Raw genomic sequence first — 16,825 nt, forward strand, 5'->3', positions numbered from 1 at the left:
TTCGTTTCCCCTCAGCTACAGCTACAACATGGAAGGCAGGCTCAAAGTCATGTTTTGGCAATCAACATTTCTGTGTTACGTGTCAAATAGCTAGATGCTTCTGCATGTTGGAAACGCTCAAATAGTGACTGCCACCATGTCAGCTTTCAGAGAATTCCAATGCTGAATGCTACTGCATGTCAGGCTGCGTCATCTATTGGTGTCAGATATTGTCAAAAGCCGACTTCCATGTCAAATAGTAAGCTATAGCATGCCAGCTACCGAGATAGACTGCTTCTCAACAAATACTATTGCATGTTTACTGCATTTCTCTTTTCTCCTGCCCCATTGGTCTCTCCTTACCCTCATTTCTCAGCCACCCTTTCGTTTTTTTCTTTCCTCACAAATAAGCTTCTCTGCATCCCATCATCACCTTTTCTCTAGTCGGCCCATATAATCTTCACTCTCTTTCCTCCTCTCTGCACCATTATAGGTTTAGGCTGTTTTTTATTAGTTTAGTTTAATTTAATTTATATACCGCTTTTGGATGGTAGGCCGTGCCCAATGAGACTCGTGTTAGACAAAAAGCAAAACAGAACACAGTTAAAAGTAATTGTTGCCAAAATATAAAAACAAATAAGGCATCATCAACAAGTCACATTCAGTACTGCAATAACAGAATCAAATGCAAAATCAGGATCAATATTCACAATTTAAATAAATAAATCTCTAACCCACCCACCTGACTATCCAACAAGTGTCCCAGGCCCAGCCTGCCAATAGCAGCATAAACAGTAAAAGGCCTCCAACACATAATCAATAACACATGAAATGTCCTGATTTAATGAAAACTGAAGTACCGCAGCCAGAAATCCTGCAAACCGTCTTTTAGCCTTCAAGGCCCATGTCATATTTCCCAGGAGTGACTTAAGCATGCAAAATTTCACTTCCTCTTCTCAGGGGTAAATTGAGCAGCCCTCGCTCAACCTCATTTTACCCCCATAAGGAAAACTCACCCACCCTGCAGAAAATATCCCACCCATTAATAGGTCCCAGTGTCGCCAAGGTCTCAGCTCCATCACCCTCTCTTACCCATTTTTCTGTTCCGCATCTCTCAGCTACCAACCCCCATTTTTCCTGCTTCAGCCTTTATTGCCTGTTTCTCTCCGCCCCCCCCCACCACAAGCTTCCTTCTCACTAAACATGGCAACACGTATACACAAAACATTCACAATACCAGCAGTTCCTACACAGTGAGAGACACTCAGACAGAGGTGGGCCCTTCATGCAACTTGGCTGGCTACCGTAGGCCAGAAAAACCAGGGCCACAAAACGCTCTTTCCTGTGACGGCTAGGGCAATACCACTCAACTCCAAAGGTAGGGATCCTGAATGAGACCTAGCCACATCAAAAATCCTTTCCTTTGAGTCACAAGCACAGCAAACATGTAACATGGTGGTTATTGCAGGGTCCTCTTCAGATCAAGCCATTCTGAAGCGATGCAGCCTCTCTCGCACAGAATGTTAAGTTTATGCTTATTTCTTCCAGTTAGAGAGCTAAAAATAGCTGCTGTACTGTTCCAGAAAGACACAAGCTACTGCGAGGGGGAAAGAAACACTCTTACACACAGTTGATGCTAAATGCTATTATTAACCTGAATCCTGTCCAAGGATGTCAAGCAAAAACCAGGGAAGCATACCTGATTGAGGACAGAAAGCAGTCTTACTACAGCCAGTGAGACCAGCTGGAAATATATGTTTGTACTAATATGTGCTTTTTGAAAGCTTCCTCAAAACCCCTGTATTTTGTAATATAGCAAGAAAGGCATGGAAGTAGTTTACCCTCCTCTGCTCATTGGTTTGCATCTTTCAAAATACGTCTGCGCCCTAAGCTGCCTGTGATGATGTCAGTTTTGCACGCAAACAGTTGCCAGTCCTTGCTTTAAGCACAGCCACACTGCAGGATAGTGAACCAGTGTTAACATTTGTGTAAATTAAAACTTTTTTATATACGACTTTAGAATCTTAATCCCTGGAGATCAAACATTAATATAAAATGATGTGTGCATTAAAAGATCCTTCATCTAGAATGCTAAATTCATCCTCCAAACTAGTCAAAGAATTTTTTTAGGAACTACCGTTCCAATGTCCTCAAGATAGAAGGCACATGTGCTGCTGTATAACATGCTGGGTTCCTCCAGAACACCTGTCTATTGAACATTTATCCTGATTTGCTTATGTGGTTTAGATTAAATATGGTCTGTATTGAGCATCCATTTTATTTGTGTGGGGGTTATGTGCCAATGAGCATTCATCCGCCTGATTTATTTGGGGGAAGGTTATATGTTTTCCCATCCATTTATTTGTATCCCACACTTATCACTGTTCTAAATGCAGCAAGCCTAATGGGTGGTGTGTTTTATGTGGATTTGTTACACCTGAGTGCTTTTATCCACTTTAATTGTGCAAACCTTAATTTCCAGTATGTGACTGAATCCCTCCCACAAAATTGTGGCAACCTGTAGGCATCCTCAATGTGGGAAATGGTCAACACTCCAGCTCCCCCTCAAAAAAACCACATCCTATTCTTGAGTTTCTGACTGGGCCTTAGAACAAACAGAATTACACTATCTTTTTTGAAATAATCACGTTTTTAGCTGGCTGGTGAGGCTTGTTTTGGGCAGCTATATCCAGGAGCACCCATTTATTCTTATTTCCACCCTCAAGTTGACTGACTGCTACCCTTCCCATGTTACACAGAGGCTACACGAATGACCATTTCACATTTGCTTAACACGTAAACTTATTATGGTATACAACTAGCCAAATAGGAAGCCAGAAATCTAGAAATCTGGACTGCCTGAACAAATGTTGGAGGAACTTTTACCACCTCTGGAAGAAACTGAAATCTAGATTCCCTTTTAAAAAAATAAAACAAAGGCTGTCATTTGTGTGTTAAAATTCTCACCACCTGTCCAAACACTAGCTCCCTCAATGAATGTGTGTGATGCTGTAAGTTTACAAGCAGCTACTGTGATCAAGCTGTCCCAGTCCAGAAACTGTCATAGCAGGTGTAGCCAAAGCTGGATCCATAAGCACCTGCAGATTGTGTACGTCCTCAGTCAGAGAGTATGCAAACAATTTCTCAGCCAGTGCCTTCACCTTTCTATGATTCAAGCTTATCTTGTTTTCCCATATCCATCCCACCACTGCATCCAGGCACTGGTCCGTTGTTTACTATTTTGTATCCTCAATTTGTTAGATGCCCCTTGCCTGCCTCTGCTCCTTAATGGGTGTATGGTATGGCCAGCATGATGAAACCGCTACTGGCGAACGGAGGACCGTGACAAGTGCCAGAACGCACGGAAACGCCATTTACCTTCCCGCCGCAGCGGGACCTATTTATCTACTTGCACTGGCATGCTTTTGAACTGCTAGGTTGGCAGGAGCTGGGATAGAAAGCAGAAAAAGTTAACAAGCATAGACCTTTTCCCAGCCTAAAAATGCAGTGGAAATAGCTGCCTTTTCCCTCCAAAGTTAGCACCAAACCTCCACCGGCAGGGAACGAAGTAGGGAGCAAAGTGGCCGTCATTTTGTCAATTCCAACAGTTAAATTAGAGTGTAAGGTGTTCACAGCGTTTCTGACAGGAATCAGCACATTAGGTGGACAGATAAAGCCTTGACAAGGACTTAAGCCGCCCTTCATCCCAGTCCAATTCCCAGGTGACATACAAAATAAAACTCACCCTGCCAAATGAAGCAAAGGGAGACATGGCCCTGTCATAGTTCAAGAGCAACCATTACTTTCAAGAAAGCTGATTCCTGTCAGGAACTCAGCATGTCTGTAAGGATCAGGCACCAGAAAAGCAGGATTAACCAAGGTGCCAGCTGCCCCAAAAGGTCTTATTAACTCATGTGTAAATTTTAGGTGTCAAACATCTTAAAATCTAGGCTCTGGCTGATTTACAGATGTAGGCCATCCATATCTACCATTGAAGTAGCTGGCAGGATCCCAATAAACAGAAACCTGCGACACACGACTCCTGCCAACCAGTGCGTTCTCAGCCAGTGAGATGAGGTCAAGTCTTTCAGAATGGTTCTTTATGCTTTTTTAGGTTTAATCCAGCCCCTTTCCCCCCAGACTTTCACCACAGGACTGTCAAAATTATAAACGGCGCATGTAACCAAATGCCATGCAAACACCAACCAGCAAACACCGGTCACGGTTGAAGCAGTGTATTAAAGGCAAAAGGAATAAAGAGGCAGAAAGCCAGAGTGGCATTTGTGACACAGAGACATGGTTTTAAAGAAAAAATAATATTTATTTGCAATATAAACAAAGTCCCAATATTGGGTTCAGGATATATAGGGTCACACATTTTTCCTTCATAAACACAGAAAGCAAAACTGTCCCTCGCTAACAAATTCTCATTTATACGAAGAGGATGCATCTTTCATTTTTCTTTCTTTATTTTAAAAAAGACCACCATTGGCACAGGAAGCCTTTATACAAACCAGCTTAACAAGATACAGATGCACTGTCTAAATCCCTGAAAAAATAAAAATTCCTCCTTGAGGTAAGATTCAGTTAGGAGATTCCGCATTTGCTTGCTCATCCACACACAAAGCACTCCACGCTTCCTGCCCCGATGACCCAGCAACCCCAACATTGCTAACATAAAAAAGGAACAAAAACGAACAAAACCACCAACAACAAAAAAGACAAAAATCATTCCGATATTCTGGTAATGTTTCTTTAAAAAATAAAATACACGCACACACGCACACATACCAATTCTGTGATGCAACAGCATTAAAACATTCTTCCACATAGAGATTTATTTATTTGGGGGGGGGGGAGTATAAAAACTGAATATTTTGAGGGGGGGGACTCCGTGGCTTTTAAAAAGTTACTTTGAGAGTGAAAGTGGAAAGGGAGATGAGAAAGGAGGGGCTACATTGCAGGCAATGAAGTTTTCCCATGCCCATCATGCCCTCTTCCTGGGGGTGGGGAAAATAAGCACCACTTCTCCCTCTTCCAGTATAATACATTAGTGAGAAATATAAACAAGTCTTCTTGTTGTAGAAGGCACAGCAAAGAAGTTACCCAGAAAAAAAGTTCACCAGAGAGCTCAAATGGGCTAAAGAAAAAATCCACGTTTCCATGCCCCTTTTCTAAACAGCATAATTCCATGCCCTCCTGTGGTTCATATGAGAGTTGTCCACTGGTTACGCACCAAAATGTCTCTGCTCTGCTCAAGTCTTTTAAAATAGCAGAATCAGCTGATTCTTCTCACACCTCTCAGCTGCGCTCCTCCCTACACACACACACAAATTCACACACAAATTCACACACACAGAGACACAGAATTAAGTGCGCTGGATAAATGCCAACATCATTGAAAGTATTTTCATTGCTTCAGAAACTGGAATGATTTCAGGCCAGCTGGGTGATGTTAACAGTCATGATAGGCTGCACAGAGCAGCTAAGAGCCTCGAAACATGCCTCTACCAGCTCAGATGGAGGAGACTCAGGTAGCATCAAACTGGGGCCAGAGGGCAACAGGTGTAGGGTAGGGGCGAGTTGTTTTTTTGGCAAAAGGTGGTGTTTTTAAGAAAGCACAATGGCGCTTAGTCACCTTGGCTGATTCAGTGCAGAAGAGATTGTGAATGTGGGCATGGCAGAGAGTGGTATTATCACCAACTGGCCCTCACAAGTCATGAAAACGCCAACCAGATGCTAACAAGCAGCAGCAACAGGTGCCCTCCTCTCTCTCTCTCACTCACTTACTCTCTCTCTCTCTCTCGCTCCCAAGTACCCAGTAACATGCCAGAATATATCAAGGCTTTACAAAGTGTGCAAAATGCATTTGGTCAATAGAAACATTTTGATTTTTTTTCTCGTCTTTTATCTAAAAACATGAACTCGAACAAGAACAGAATAAAATACTGGTTTTGCAACCTTGTCTGTACAAACTGTCAGGTACATACATATTTTAAAAGAGCTTGAACCCAAGAAAGAGTAAAGATTACCTCCTTTTCTTAAAAAAAAAAAAAGTAAACTGGGTTTTAAAACAACAGTCTCAGGCCAACACTTATTGATCAATGTTGCCAAGTGCATGAGTCTCCTTTGCTTTCCACACCGAGCAAACACACACAAGTCGTTCTTAACGTGTGCGTGTGTAATACATGTATGTGTGTGTTTGCATGTGTGTGCGGTGTGTATTATGTCAGTCTCTACACACCCAGGAAAGCAGCTACTGCCAGTAACAGCTGTGTTCAGAATGCCAGGCCATCCCCCACATTAAGTAACTCTGATAAGGTAACTCCTCTGAACCCATTTTGATTTAGCATCAGAATACTAATAAATGGCACAAGCCTTTTCAGTAAAGCAGCAATTCAGACAGCTCTGCTTGGAGAAACCAGTTCTTTCAAGGCTGGCTGGAAAGACTTTCCGCTTAATGGATTTGAAATGCTCAAAGAGAAGCGATTCAAGGCTTTGGGGGGTGTCCCCCAGAGAAAATCCACTTCATGTAGACTCCAAAGTGTTCAGTGGAAACAAGTTGTGATTGGTTGGAGTGGTGAAGTAGAGCTGTTCAGTGGGGGAGCGGTTGTCACATGGGCTGTTGAGCCCCAAAGTTCTTTCAAAGTCCAGGAGCTGGCCCATGAAGTTAAAGTTTGGAGAAATGTTGGACTTTTTCCTTTTTACAAAGTCATAGGCATCATTGAGAGACAAGTTGAGCTTTTGCATTAAATAGGCAACAGTTACCGTTACAGACCTGCTGATGCCGGCTAGGCAGTGAACCAGAATGCCACATTTCTTAGAACGGGCCTCATCTGAAAGAGACAAAAAAGAGAGAGGTTGAATATGCTGGACCACAAGAAGCTGCCTCTCTTTAAACCAGGGCGAGATGGAAGCCCGCATCAAACAGCTTAGGTCAATTATTGCAACGGATTCGTTATTCTTCATCATCATCATCATCATCATCATCATCATCATCATACATGGATTTCAATATCCATGTATTGCTGGATAACTGTAGTTTTCACCCACAATTCTTTGTATTTCCTCACATCTATATGCTTTCCTCAAGTCTCACATGATGACTAGTTGCGTGAACAGTGGCAATCAGCACTGTGTAGTCAGAACAGTTTACAAATATTAGCTCATTAAATCTTGGCACATAAAGATGATGTAAGCATGGAAGTGTCATAAAACGGAGAAGATAAGGAAGCAAGTCTCTTGAGGAAGGAAGACAGAATTGCAGTTCTGTCTCTGGAGTTCCCTGACTCTTCTTAAGATGTAGTTCAGGCCATTCTCGCTTCAAATTTAATTCTGGTATTAAGCAACAGCTAGGTGCCCAGCTGCAACTAGTCAAACTTGGCAGCACTGACATGTGTCAAAATACAACCACTAAGGCCAAATCTGCTAACTTTTTGAGGTCCCTTTTATTTTCGGAATCAGCTTCAGGTGCTGCTGAAAAACTGAAGTTTGCTAAATAGTTGCAGGGCGGTTTTTTGGGAAGCAATATAGCAGCAGAGCTCCACACACAAAGTTATCATGGATTAATAATTATATTCAAGCAGACGGCAGCAGGGAAAGGAAGGTGAGATGCTGTTTAGTGGCAGACACAAACAGCTTTCACAAGCTAAAAATACTATCGGTGACTGACTGCAGCATGTACGTATTTAAGGTGCATGCCTACACCTAACTGACACTGGCCAGTGTCTCTTCCCACAGCAGTCAGTTTGAGGCTGCAATCCTATGTTTGTTTCTCTGGGGTTAAACCCCGCTGAACTCAGAAGGACTTACACACACACACCACTGCACAGTGAATATGCATGTTGACCCATAACAAAGGCCACACAGCCCTAAAGCACATTTATGCAGAACTACATTCCACTGATGCCAAAGAGACTTACTTCAAAAGTACATGTTAAGGCTTGGCTGTTAAGCCCGGAAAAGTTTACAGCCTAACTACCTTAGCCAGAGACGGAAAGATGAGATAGCCAATGATAGCAGGGAAATAAAGAATGAACAAGTTTGACTTCTTAGCCCGCATTATTGTACAAGTCACGAAGCAGTGCCAGGTGACAAGGACTGCTCTAACACAGCCACTTTTCAAGCAAAATAAATTTCCCAGAGGTCTTCTGGTGTCCTATTTGAACACTGGTTCTTTTCCCCTCTATTTACTCTTATAGTGAATGAATGAGGTAAGCATTTCCTGTCATAAAAACCAAAGCAGAGTGTGGTTTTCACAGAAAGGATGTTTTTTTGACTGAGCTGGTGTCTAAATACCATGCTCCCCTCACATGCCTTTAAGCAAAATGATCTACTGATAAGAGCAATAGAAGAAATAGACTTTTTCATATTGAGGTTTTGGGGCAGTACAAACCAACTAAGCTTGTACTTTTCCCCAGAGTATACTGGTTTAGAGAACACAGAACAGAAGCAAGCAACTTTAGCAGCACTGAGGTTTTCAAGCCTACAGTACAGTCAAGCAGACCAGCACTTGTCCACTGTCTCAACGAAACAGCTCTCTGGTTTGTATCCAATTAAGTCATATTTGCAGTACACCTACTGAAATCAGTGGACAAGCAGGTTTAGTCATGACTAACTTTAGTTCAATGATTTCAGTGGGTGTATTCTGAGTAGTGGGTGTGCACTCTGACTTAGGCAGAAACAAACTCCTGGACTGTTGTATTTTCAACTTTAGGGCACACAACTTTGTTAGGTAAATATGAGCCATTATCTGGCAGCCATATATCTATTCCTGCATCACAATAACAATTCTGGAAAGCTAGAACAATCCTAGAAAGGATCCATTTGGACACTGTGTTTCCAAGCACAATTCAAAATGCAATGCCAATAATGTCCTACATACTTCTTGAGACCAATGTGGGCATTAAAAAACAAACAAACCAATAAATATGTCAATAAAAATGTTATTTCTCTTGTGCTGAAAAGACAGTAAAGCTTTCTCCCTGGGGAGAATACTACAAAGGCAGGGTGCCACAACTGAAAAGACCCTTTTTCCAATTGTCACCTGCCTCACCTTAGAAGCCAAGTGCATTGAAAGAAGGACTTCTGAAGATGACACTTGTGAACAGGCATGTTCATATCAGAGAAGGCACTCCCTAAATGACTGTGTTTTTATCTTGCTCATTCTTGCCATATTAATTGGCTGAATTTAATTTATTTAGATGTGCCCATTCTCATAGCATCTGTGAGCTACCATGGAAGCAGAAATGGTGAGGGGCAGGATCCAAAGTTTTAAATAAAATAAGTTTTAGGTCCTTTAGGAGTTATGATCAGCATAGGGATTTTCTCTCCAAATAGCAATCATAAACCCCTGTTCAGGAACTAGCTAGTTCACACATGCACGCCCATCATTTTACGACTTCAGCAGCTAGAGGTAATTTGAGAGAGTTTTTAACACAGAACTTTCATCTTTGTTCACATGTTTAGGTTTATCTTTAGGAATCAAGGAACATACACAACATGAGCAAAACAGCTCTTTCTTTTTCTCAGTGGTTTTCTAAATGTGTCCCATTAAATTTTGGGGTTCACAATGATGTGAAGACTAGGAATGGCAGGCATCTTTCTCTGAAAGGCAGATTGCCCAGTTCTACTGATCTTCCCCTGCCATCTCCTGGAGCAGGTAAGTGGTGTGTGCCCCCCAAGGCAAGGATGGAGAGTTTCTGGCCCTTCAGGTGTTTTGGACTACCAACCACCACCCTCCCCATCCATCGGTCATGCTAGCTGGAATCAAGCAGTGTCTGGGAGGCCAGCCATTCCCCATCTTTGTCCTAAGGAAAGGTGTCAGAAGGAGTGGTTTGCCAGGTGAGGCAGAGCTGCTGCAGCATCACTGTCGCTCACTGAGAAGGGAGAGGCAGGGGTGGGATTGCAGTTGCTCAGGTTCCACCCACCCACAGCCTCACTGCCCCCTCACTGCCTGGCAACGCTGCCAGGAGACTATTGCCGCAGCTCACCTCCAATGGGTAAGTGGATCCTGGTTCTCAGGTGGCACATGGTGATGGTCGGGGCCAATAGGCAATACTCCCTGTGTACGCACTGCAGAACATGTCTGTAAGCATTTGCAGCACACAGGGGGTTCCACAACAGATGCTTAGCAGATACTTCCTTGTGAAAAGTCTTTCCCCAAAGTCTAAAGCTTAAAAATGCCTGCTTTATCTACTTCCCAAAACACAAAGGAGCTTTCAAAAAGGTATTCCATTTTCAAAGCTATTGGACCCTCAAATTTACTCATAAACAGCATGAATAGGAAACCATGGACGTATAGTATCATAACATTTAAACAAAAATAGACCATTTACAGGGCAACCCTACATGTGTCTACTTAGCCAGAATCCCCAGGGACTTCAATGGAACCAACTCCCAGGTAAGAGTTTACAAGATTTCAGCCTCAAAACACCAGCATGTAGTTTGTTAAACAACATTTAAAATCTCTGCAATGGAACTTAGTTTCGTGGCAAATATAATGCCCACAAAGGCAGAAATTATAATTTAAAGCACAGCCCTGAAGCCCCAGACAAAAAACAAGCCTTCTTTAAAACTGTTCCACCACAGCCAACTGAAGCAAAGCTTTTTGACTTTGAAGTAAAGTCTGAAGTAGGGAAAATCAGCGTCTGACACTGGTACAATCACTAGCTACCAAAATTAGGAGGTGCAACATATATTGCATGGAACCTAACAGTGAGCAGGTACTGAACCCCCAGGACTAGTTATGGAAAACTACTGATTGCTAAAGGGGCTGGTCCGCCGAGAACAGGATGTCCAACACCTACCAATGAAAGCAATGGCCTCGGGAAAGAATTGGGAGAGATTCTGACTCCAGTGATCCGAGATGGGAATCTGTTTGTACTTGAATTCTCCGTCGTGCTCAAACATGTTGGGGAGGTTGGGAGTAACGTTCAGGATGTACTTGATGCCGTATTTGCCCAAGACATCCAAGTTGGTGGAATCTTTGGCACAACCCAGGTACAAATAGGGAAGAATCTGGACAGGAAAGGCCGGCTGGTTGTTTGGGACCGGGCTCCCATCGGATTCCGTGGCACTGCTAGGCTCCCTGTCCGATTCCCCATCCGAACAATCGGAGCTGATCCTCAGGCCCCCGAGACCAAGGACCGATGTAGGAGGAGAGTTGGTAGGAGATGAAGTGTCAAGATTGGTTTCACAATGCTCCGAGTATTCTGTCTGAAATTTGTTGAATCCACCTGCGGAGCGAAGAGAAGGCGCACTTTAATATCACTTGCATCCTAAAGCTACCAATACCTGAATACTTATTCATTACCAGGAAAGAGCCATATATTTTAGCCATCTGTTTCCTCCTTAGCTAAACGCACCCTGAAAAGTCCATTTACCTAAATTCTTTGCTTCAAGCGTATGGTCTGAATTAGGCCCAGATTGGTAGCATGCTGCTCTGTGTACAGTCACGTGGGGAGGAAAGGCAATGGCTCCTAGCATCGCATCCTGTGCGAGGGGAAGGACAGCTCAGTTGGTTAGAGTGTGGTGCTGATAATGTCAAGGTTACAGGTTTGATCTCTGTTTGGGACAGCTGCATATTCCTGCATTGTAGGGGTTTGGACTAATTGATCCTCAAGGTCCCTTCCAACTCTACAATTCCAACCAAGGGCTCAAAAAAGCACTGGCACTGCCATCCTATACATGCCTACTCAGAAGTAAGTCCCACTAGGTTTCATGGGACTTACTTCTTAGCAGGTGACCGGTTTTCTCACCCTCCTCTTTGGTGATAATTACAGTTGCCAGCTCACCACAGCACAAGCCTAGCCTGTTCATGTGTGACTTTACACAGCAATTTAATATCCGGGAAGCAGCCAGTGAAAGTTTTCATAACATGGAGATGTTTTAGGAACTGCTAATGCTTGCAGACCAAGCTGCTGTTGAAGCACAGGAGCAGGGGCTCAGGAAAAAAGTTGGCAGCCTCAACAGAAGTGCCAAGACAGCAGGAAATTTCAGGTGACTGCTGCAGTTTTCACTTGATCACACATCAGTTACACTCGTATTACTGAAATGTGCTGTATGGCTCCACCTTTTTGTTTTGCCATGCCAGGAAAATGCTCTGAGGTGAGAAATCTGTGCCTCGGTGTAATCTTTTGAGATGTAATGAGGATTACATGACGAAATGTTCGTCAGTTTAAAAACCAATCCCTGCATATCAGAAAACTAGACTATCAGGGAGAAGAGTAAGCTTCAACCTTCTCCCAGACATTTAGCTTTCTACATGTAGGGTTGTTGCTGCTTTGCTGTTGTTGCTGCTGCTGTTATTTGCTAAGGGGAGGCATTCAATCACAAAAAGCCACTTCACCTATAGTCTGAGGCAATTAAATCCACAAAATTTGCACTAAACTAGTATCTGACTACCTGCTTCTTAAGGAGGAATCTCCTAAGCACATATTTAACATATGCCATGCATGCTTGACTTGAGAAAGAAAAAAGTGGGTGGCAAATATTAACATTTAATAAAATTATAGAAATGATGCCTGCCGTTTTTCTTCTCCCACCCCCTCCCCCAGAGGGCTCCTGCGCATTTAAGATGAGCGGAAAATCAGCAGCTGCCACTTTCCAGCATGAAAAGGCAGTGACAAGAAAAGCTTCACCTGTTGAATAACTGCCTGTCATGTAACTGGCTAAAAGCAAAGGGGGCGCTGTTGGGCGGTGGGGATGGGTGGGTGTGCATGTGACAACTCTCACAGCAACTCGGCTTGAAAACAAAAGTTCATTTCCAAGCAATGAAAACTTCATTAAGGATAGCCGGTTCAAACAGAAGGCACTGTAAGATCTAGTCTCGAAGATATTGCTCAACATGTGGGGAAGGTATTAAGATATGCTGGGGCCAGTGAGGGTGAGGAGGAGACAGGAACAGAAGTTTCCTTTTTCAAAATTATAGAGTGTTTGGCCACTGCCCGCTTATCACTTGGAACAGCAGCACGACTGGAGAGCTCAGAAAACAACCCGTCACCGAGTTGAGCAACTTGCTCCAATATTGTTTAAGTAAACTCAAGGATCTATTGAATGTGCAAGTAAAGGTCAGGAGTAAAACCATTCCTTCTAATCATTTCTCTTTTGGCGCCTCTTTCCGACAGAGCAATTAGACAAGAAGAAATTTAATTTGCTCCTTCATGAACGTTAAGGAGGCATTTAGCAGTCATTACGTGGATCTGATAAACAGTGTCATTACGAAAAGTCTCCTGGAAATTCCAGGGGCTTGGCATAGTTGTGGCAAGGTCACTGAACAGCATACACATCCCCTGCCATATTCATTCATGAAGGGAAGAGAGGGAGAGGGAGAGAGAGTAGGTTCCCTTTTTCTCCCTCCTCAAGGAGAAAGACAATATGGAGAAGCCATTTTGGAATTTTAATTGGAAACATTTCCCACTGAGGCCCCAGAAAAAAAAGCGAAGCAGCAGCTTAACTCCTCCTTTTCTCCATTGCATGCGAGTTTAAAGGAACTAGGGGGGAGTTAAGAAAGGAGGGAAATGCCAGGAGGACAGAATTCAGTTTAAATAACGCTGAACACTCATGAGAACTATTTAGGATCTTGAGAAAGGAATGGGAAGCACCAGTGCATTTCTGTCCTCAAGAGAAGCTGAAGAAGTTAACATGGCAGCATGAGTTCAGCTACTAAAAAGAGCCCTGAAACCTATAGTAGGAAAGAAGAGGACCCAGAATCCCCAATAACAGTTTCATCCTCCTTCCTCTGCGCCTCACATATACTGCCCTCCTACCATCAGAAATCCCGTAATCAATCTACCAGCCTATCCATCCGCCTTGTTGCAAGTGACAATATTGATTTGGTGTTGCCTACTGTTCCTGCCTCAATCCTGCCGCCCAGTGACCACAACAGTGTTGTGGTGTGGTGTGTGTGTGTATTTGGGGGGAAGCAAAGTTATTATCTTCATCCTGGTAGGCTCACTCAGAATGAATGTTTCGACTGCTTCGCAATGCCCCTCTTTTTTGGGGGGTTGTTGTTTTAGGAGATCTGAATAGAGACTTTATAGTGAACTAATATCTCAATTCAAAATGCACTTCATTCAGAGATTGAGAGGCATAACAGAAGCATGGCACAGAATGGCACCAGAGAGGTAATTTAATTCAACCCATTGCCCAAAGGCAAGCACATCCAATCAGTCAACCCTTCACCAGAAACACACACACACACACACACACACACACACACACACACACCAGGAAGCACTGCTAAAGCACCTGGATCTAGTCTCAATGCACAAGATCAAACTTGGGGAGGGGGGTGCAAAGAGAGATGGAGAACTGCATATGATCAATACACCCACCCCTCCCACAGATTAGTTGTGATTACTGGCCTCAAATAACGGCATGTTGTGAAAGAAGTCTTTTAGGGGAGATTGTTGCCACTGTGTGAGAAGTTAGACCCTTATTTAATTTTCTCCGTCTGTATAGAGGAGTTCTCCTAAAGGGCAACTAAGGAGGGAATGAAGATCATAGATCCACACCAGGTCGGGGGACAAGGTGGGAAAACTTGGGATGGTGGTCAGAAAGAGGGAGGAGGGACTATTCCAAAACAGATGCTCACAAACCGGATTTCAGAATGAAGAGTCATGGAGGATTCACTCGGTGAATAAACCCATTCTGACCCATTCATAGATATGGAAGAATCGGGCAGGAATAAGACCTTCCATCGCTGGAACAAGGGAGATGGGAGGGAATAGTGTCTCCCACGCGAGAGATTTGTACAGCGCGGGGAGGGAGGGAGGGCGGCCGGCTGGCCGGCGGGAAGAGGTGCAACAAGAAGGGGACTCCGAGGGTTCAGCGGCCAATATCTGCCCGTACTCGGCACATGAGACCATTTTGAAAGGCGAAAGAGCAGGAGCACAATCCTTCGCCAAAACGAGAAAGCTATAATCGCCTTTAAAGGGTGGGAAAAGTGCAACAGCAGACCAGAAGTTTCCTTCCATTATTATCCCTGATTTCTTAAGGACGGCATTCCCAAAACGCACTACAACGGGAGGCGAATCCTCAGGAACTACGGAAGGGGGAAAAAGCTGCGATCCGGATCCGGATCCGGATCCAGTCAGCATGGTAGTGAGAGATTAGGGGTGGGGGGGGGTTGGATTGCTGTTAGGCGGGAACCACGCCGGTCGCTCCGATGGGGGGGGTGCTGCTAGCTAGCAGACCAGAGCTATCCGGGTGGCGAGCTTCCCCACGCTACTCAAATCGATCCGACCCCTGCCCGTCCCCCAGCCAGCCCCTTCCCCAGTCCCGCGCCCCCGGTACCTTTCAGGTAGAACGCCTTGCAGCCGTCGTCGCGCAGCTTCTGCAGCAGGAGCCCGAGGACGGAGCTGGGGGCGCCGCTGTCCTGCTGCCACTCGGCCGTGGCCTCGTCGTAGAGCAGGACGGTGTCCGCCTTGCAGCGCTTGGCGAAGCGCTCCTTGTCCTCGTTGTTGGGGATGATGGAGCGGATGGGCAGGTTGCCCTTCTTGAGGCGCCGGAGCATCAGGCTCGGGATGGCCAGGTTGATGGCGGTCTCGATGTGCGACGACTCGAAGAGCTCGTGCGGGCGGCAGTCGAGCAGCAGCAGCGAGCTGCCCCCGCTCGACTCCAGCTCCTCCTGCAGCCACTCCGCGCTCTTCCACGGCATCGCCGCAGCCATGGGAGCCCGCGGGGTGCTGCCCCAGATGTGATTTTTCATGAGGATCGCAAGGGAGGGGGGGAAGGGGGGGAGGGCAAAATCGCGGGGGGGGGGAGCGGAGGAGGAGAGCGGCCGCGCGTGGAAAACAAATCACTGGCGCGGTGCGGGGGGGGGTGAGAGGGAGCGAGGAATGCCCTCTGCAGCCTACTGTCCAAATCACCGAAGAAGCAAAAGAGTTAGTTTCAAAAAAATAGGATCGTTGTTTTAAAGGGAGGGAGAGAGAGAGAGAGATCCGGCCAAGGAGCCCGCGCTGCTTTGGAGATCCAAGCGCTCCAAGCGGATCGGCGTCCGCGTTCCCCTCGATTTCCTCGCCCGCAGCAGAGAGACGTTTCCTTCCACTTGCAGGAGCAGAAGGCGGGAGGGAGCGGGGGAAAAGAGCCTGGCTCTGCTCGTGCTTCTGGGATGGGGGAGGCGAGGAAGGCGCTGGCCAGGCTCGCGGGGCTGCTGCTGCTCCTCCTCCTCCCCGGGAAAGGCTGCTTTCACTTGGTTCGGTTTAAGGCGCTGCTGCTGCTGCTGCTGTTGCTGCTAGAAGCGCCGCGTCGTCCCGCTCGCTCCATCGCGGGCTCAGCCTGACAGCCTCAATTAAAAAGGGGCTTCGCCATCGGATCAGCGTGTCATGCTCTGGGAGGCGGGACTCGGCGCAGAGGGAGGGGCCAGCGGGGCGGAGAGGCCCGCCTTAAAGGGAAAGCGGCTCTCTTGCGCTCGGGCAGATGGCTACAAATGTCCACTTGCAACTAGCCGGCCAAGACGTGGGTCCCGCCCCCGGTCTCCCTGACTCGGCATTCTTTGAAGCACGCTTCTTTCTTGCGCGTTCTCCAGTGTGTGTGCGCCAAGTTTATTTAAATGATGTTGAAATAGGAAGCCCCGTTGAGCTCCGTGAAATTTGCCTCTGGAAATAAAGGGGGGCTCTGGAATGGGGGGTCGGACGGCGGACCCATAGGATCTCACTCACATCTGGTCCGAGGAGCGCCTGCAATCGATTCCACCAGAAGGGAATGCTTTTCTTTTTCCTTACACTTGTTTAGAATAGTTCAAAGCCCCTGAAAAGTCCCTAGCCTCGCTTTAAAAGGAGGAATAAGAAGGGATCGTGGCTGAACCACGTAAAGTGTTTCTACCTTAATGCAACAGTGTTTA

General features: G+C 45.4%; 1 protein-coding gene across 1 annotated transcript; it reads right to left on the bottom strand.

Moving 5' to 3' along the window:
* Nucleotides 1-4,279: 4,279 nt before the first annotated feature.
* On the bottom strand, nt 4,280-16,314 carry DUSP7 (dual specificity phosphatase 7). Its single transcript, XM_083603525.1, has 3 exons — nt 15,277-16,314; nt 10,788-11,216; nt 4,280-6,815 (listed from the first exon to the last, which is right to left on the bottom strand). Exons 1-3 carry the CDS (start codon nt 15,689-15,691, stop codon nt 6,508-6,510), a joined length of 1,152 nt encoding a protein of 383 aa, XP_083459651.1. The 5' UTR covers nt 15,692-16,314; the 3' UTR covers nt 4,280-6,507.
* Between the last annotated feature and the right edge of the window lie 511 nt (nt 16,315-16,825).

This window comes from Podarcis filfolensis (genome assembly GCF_964270895.1).
Source record: "Podarcis filfolensis genome assembly, chromosome: 2".
Classification (NCBI taxonomy): Eukaryota; Metazoa; Chordata; class Lepidosauria; order Squamata; family Lacertidae; genus Podarcis; species Podarcis filfolensis.

Bases quoted from the DNA above. Each gene is read 5' to 3' on its own strand.
- DUSP7 (XM_083603525.1), bottom strand. From the start codon at position 15,691: ATGAAAAATCACATCTGGGGCAGCACCCCGCGGGCTCCCATGGCTGCG. The intron at 11,217-15,276 runs GTACCGGGGGCG...TTCGCTCCGCAG, and splicing joins CAAGGCGTTCTACCTGAAAG to GTGGATTCAACAAATTTCAG. The intron at 6,816-10,787 runs GTAGGTGTTGGA...TGTCTCTTTCAG, and splicing joins CGAGGCCATTGCTTTCATTG to ATGAGGCCCGTTCTAAGAAA.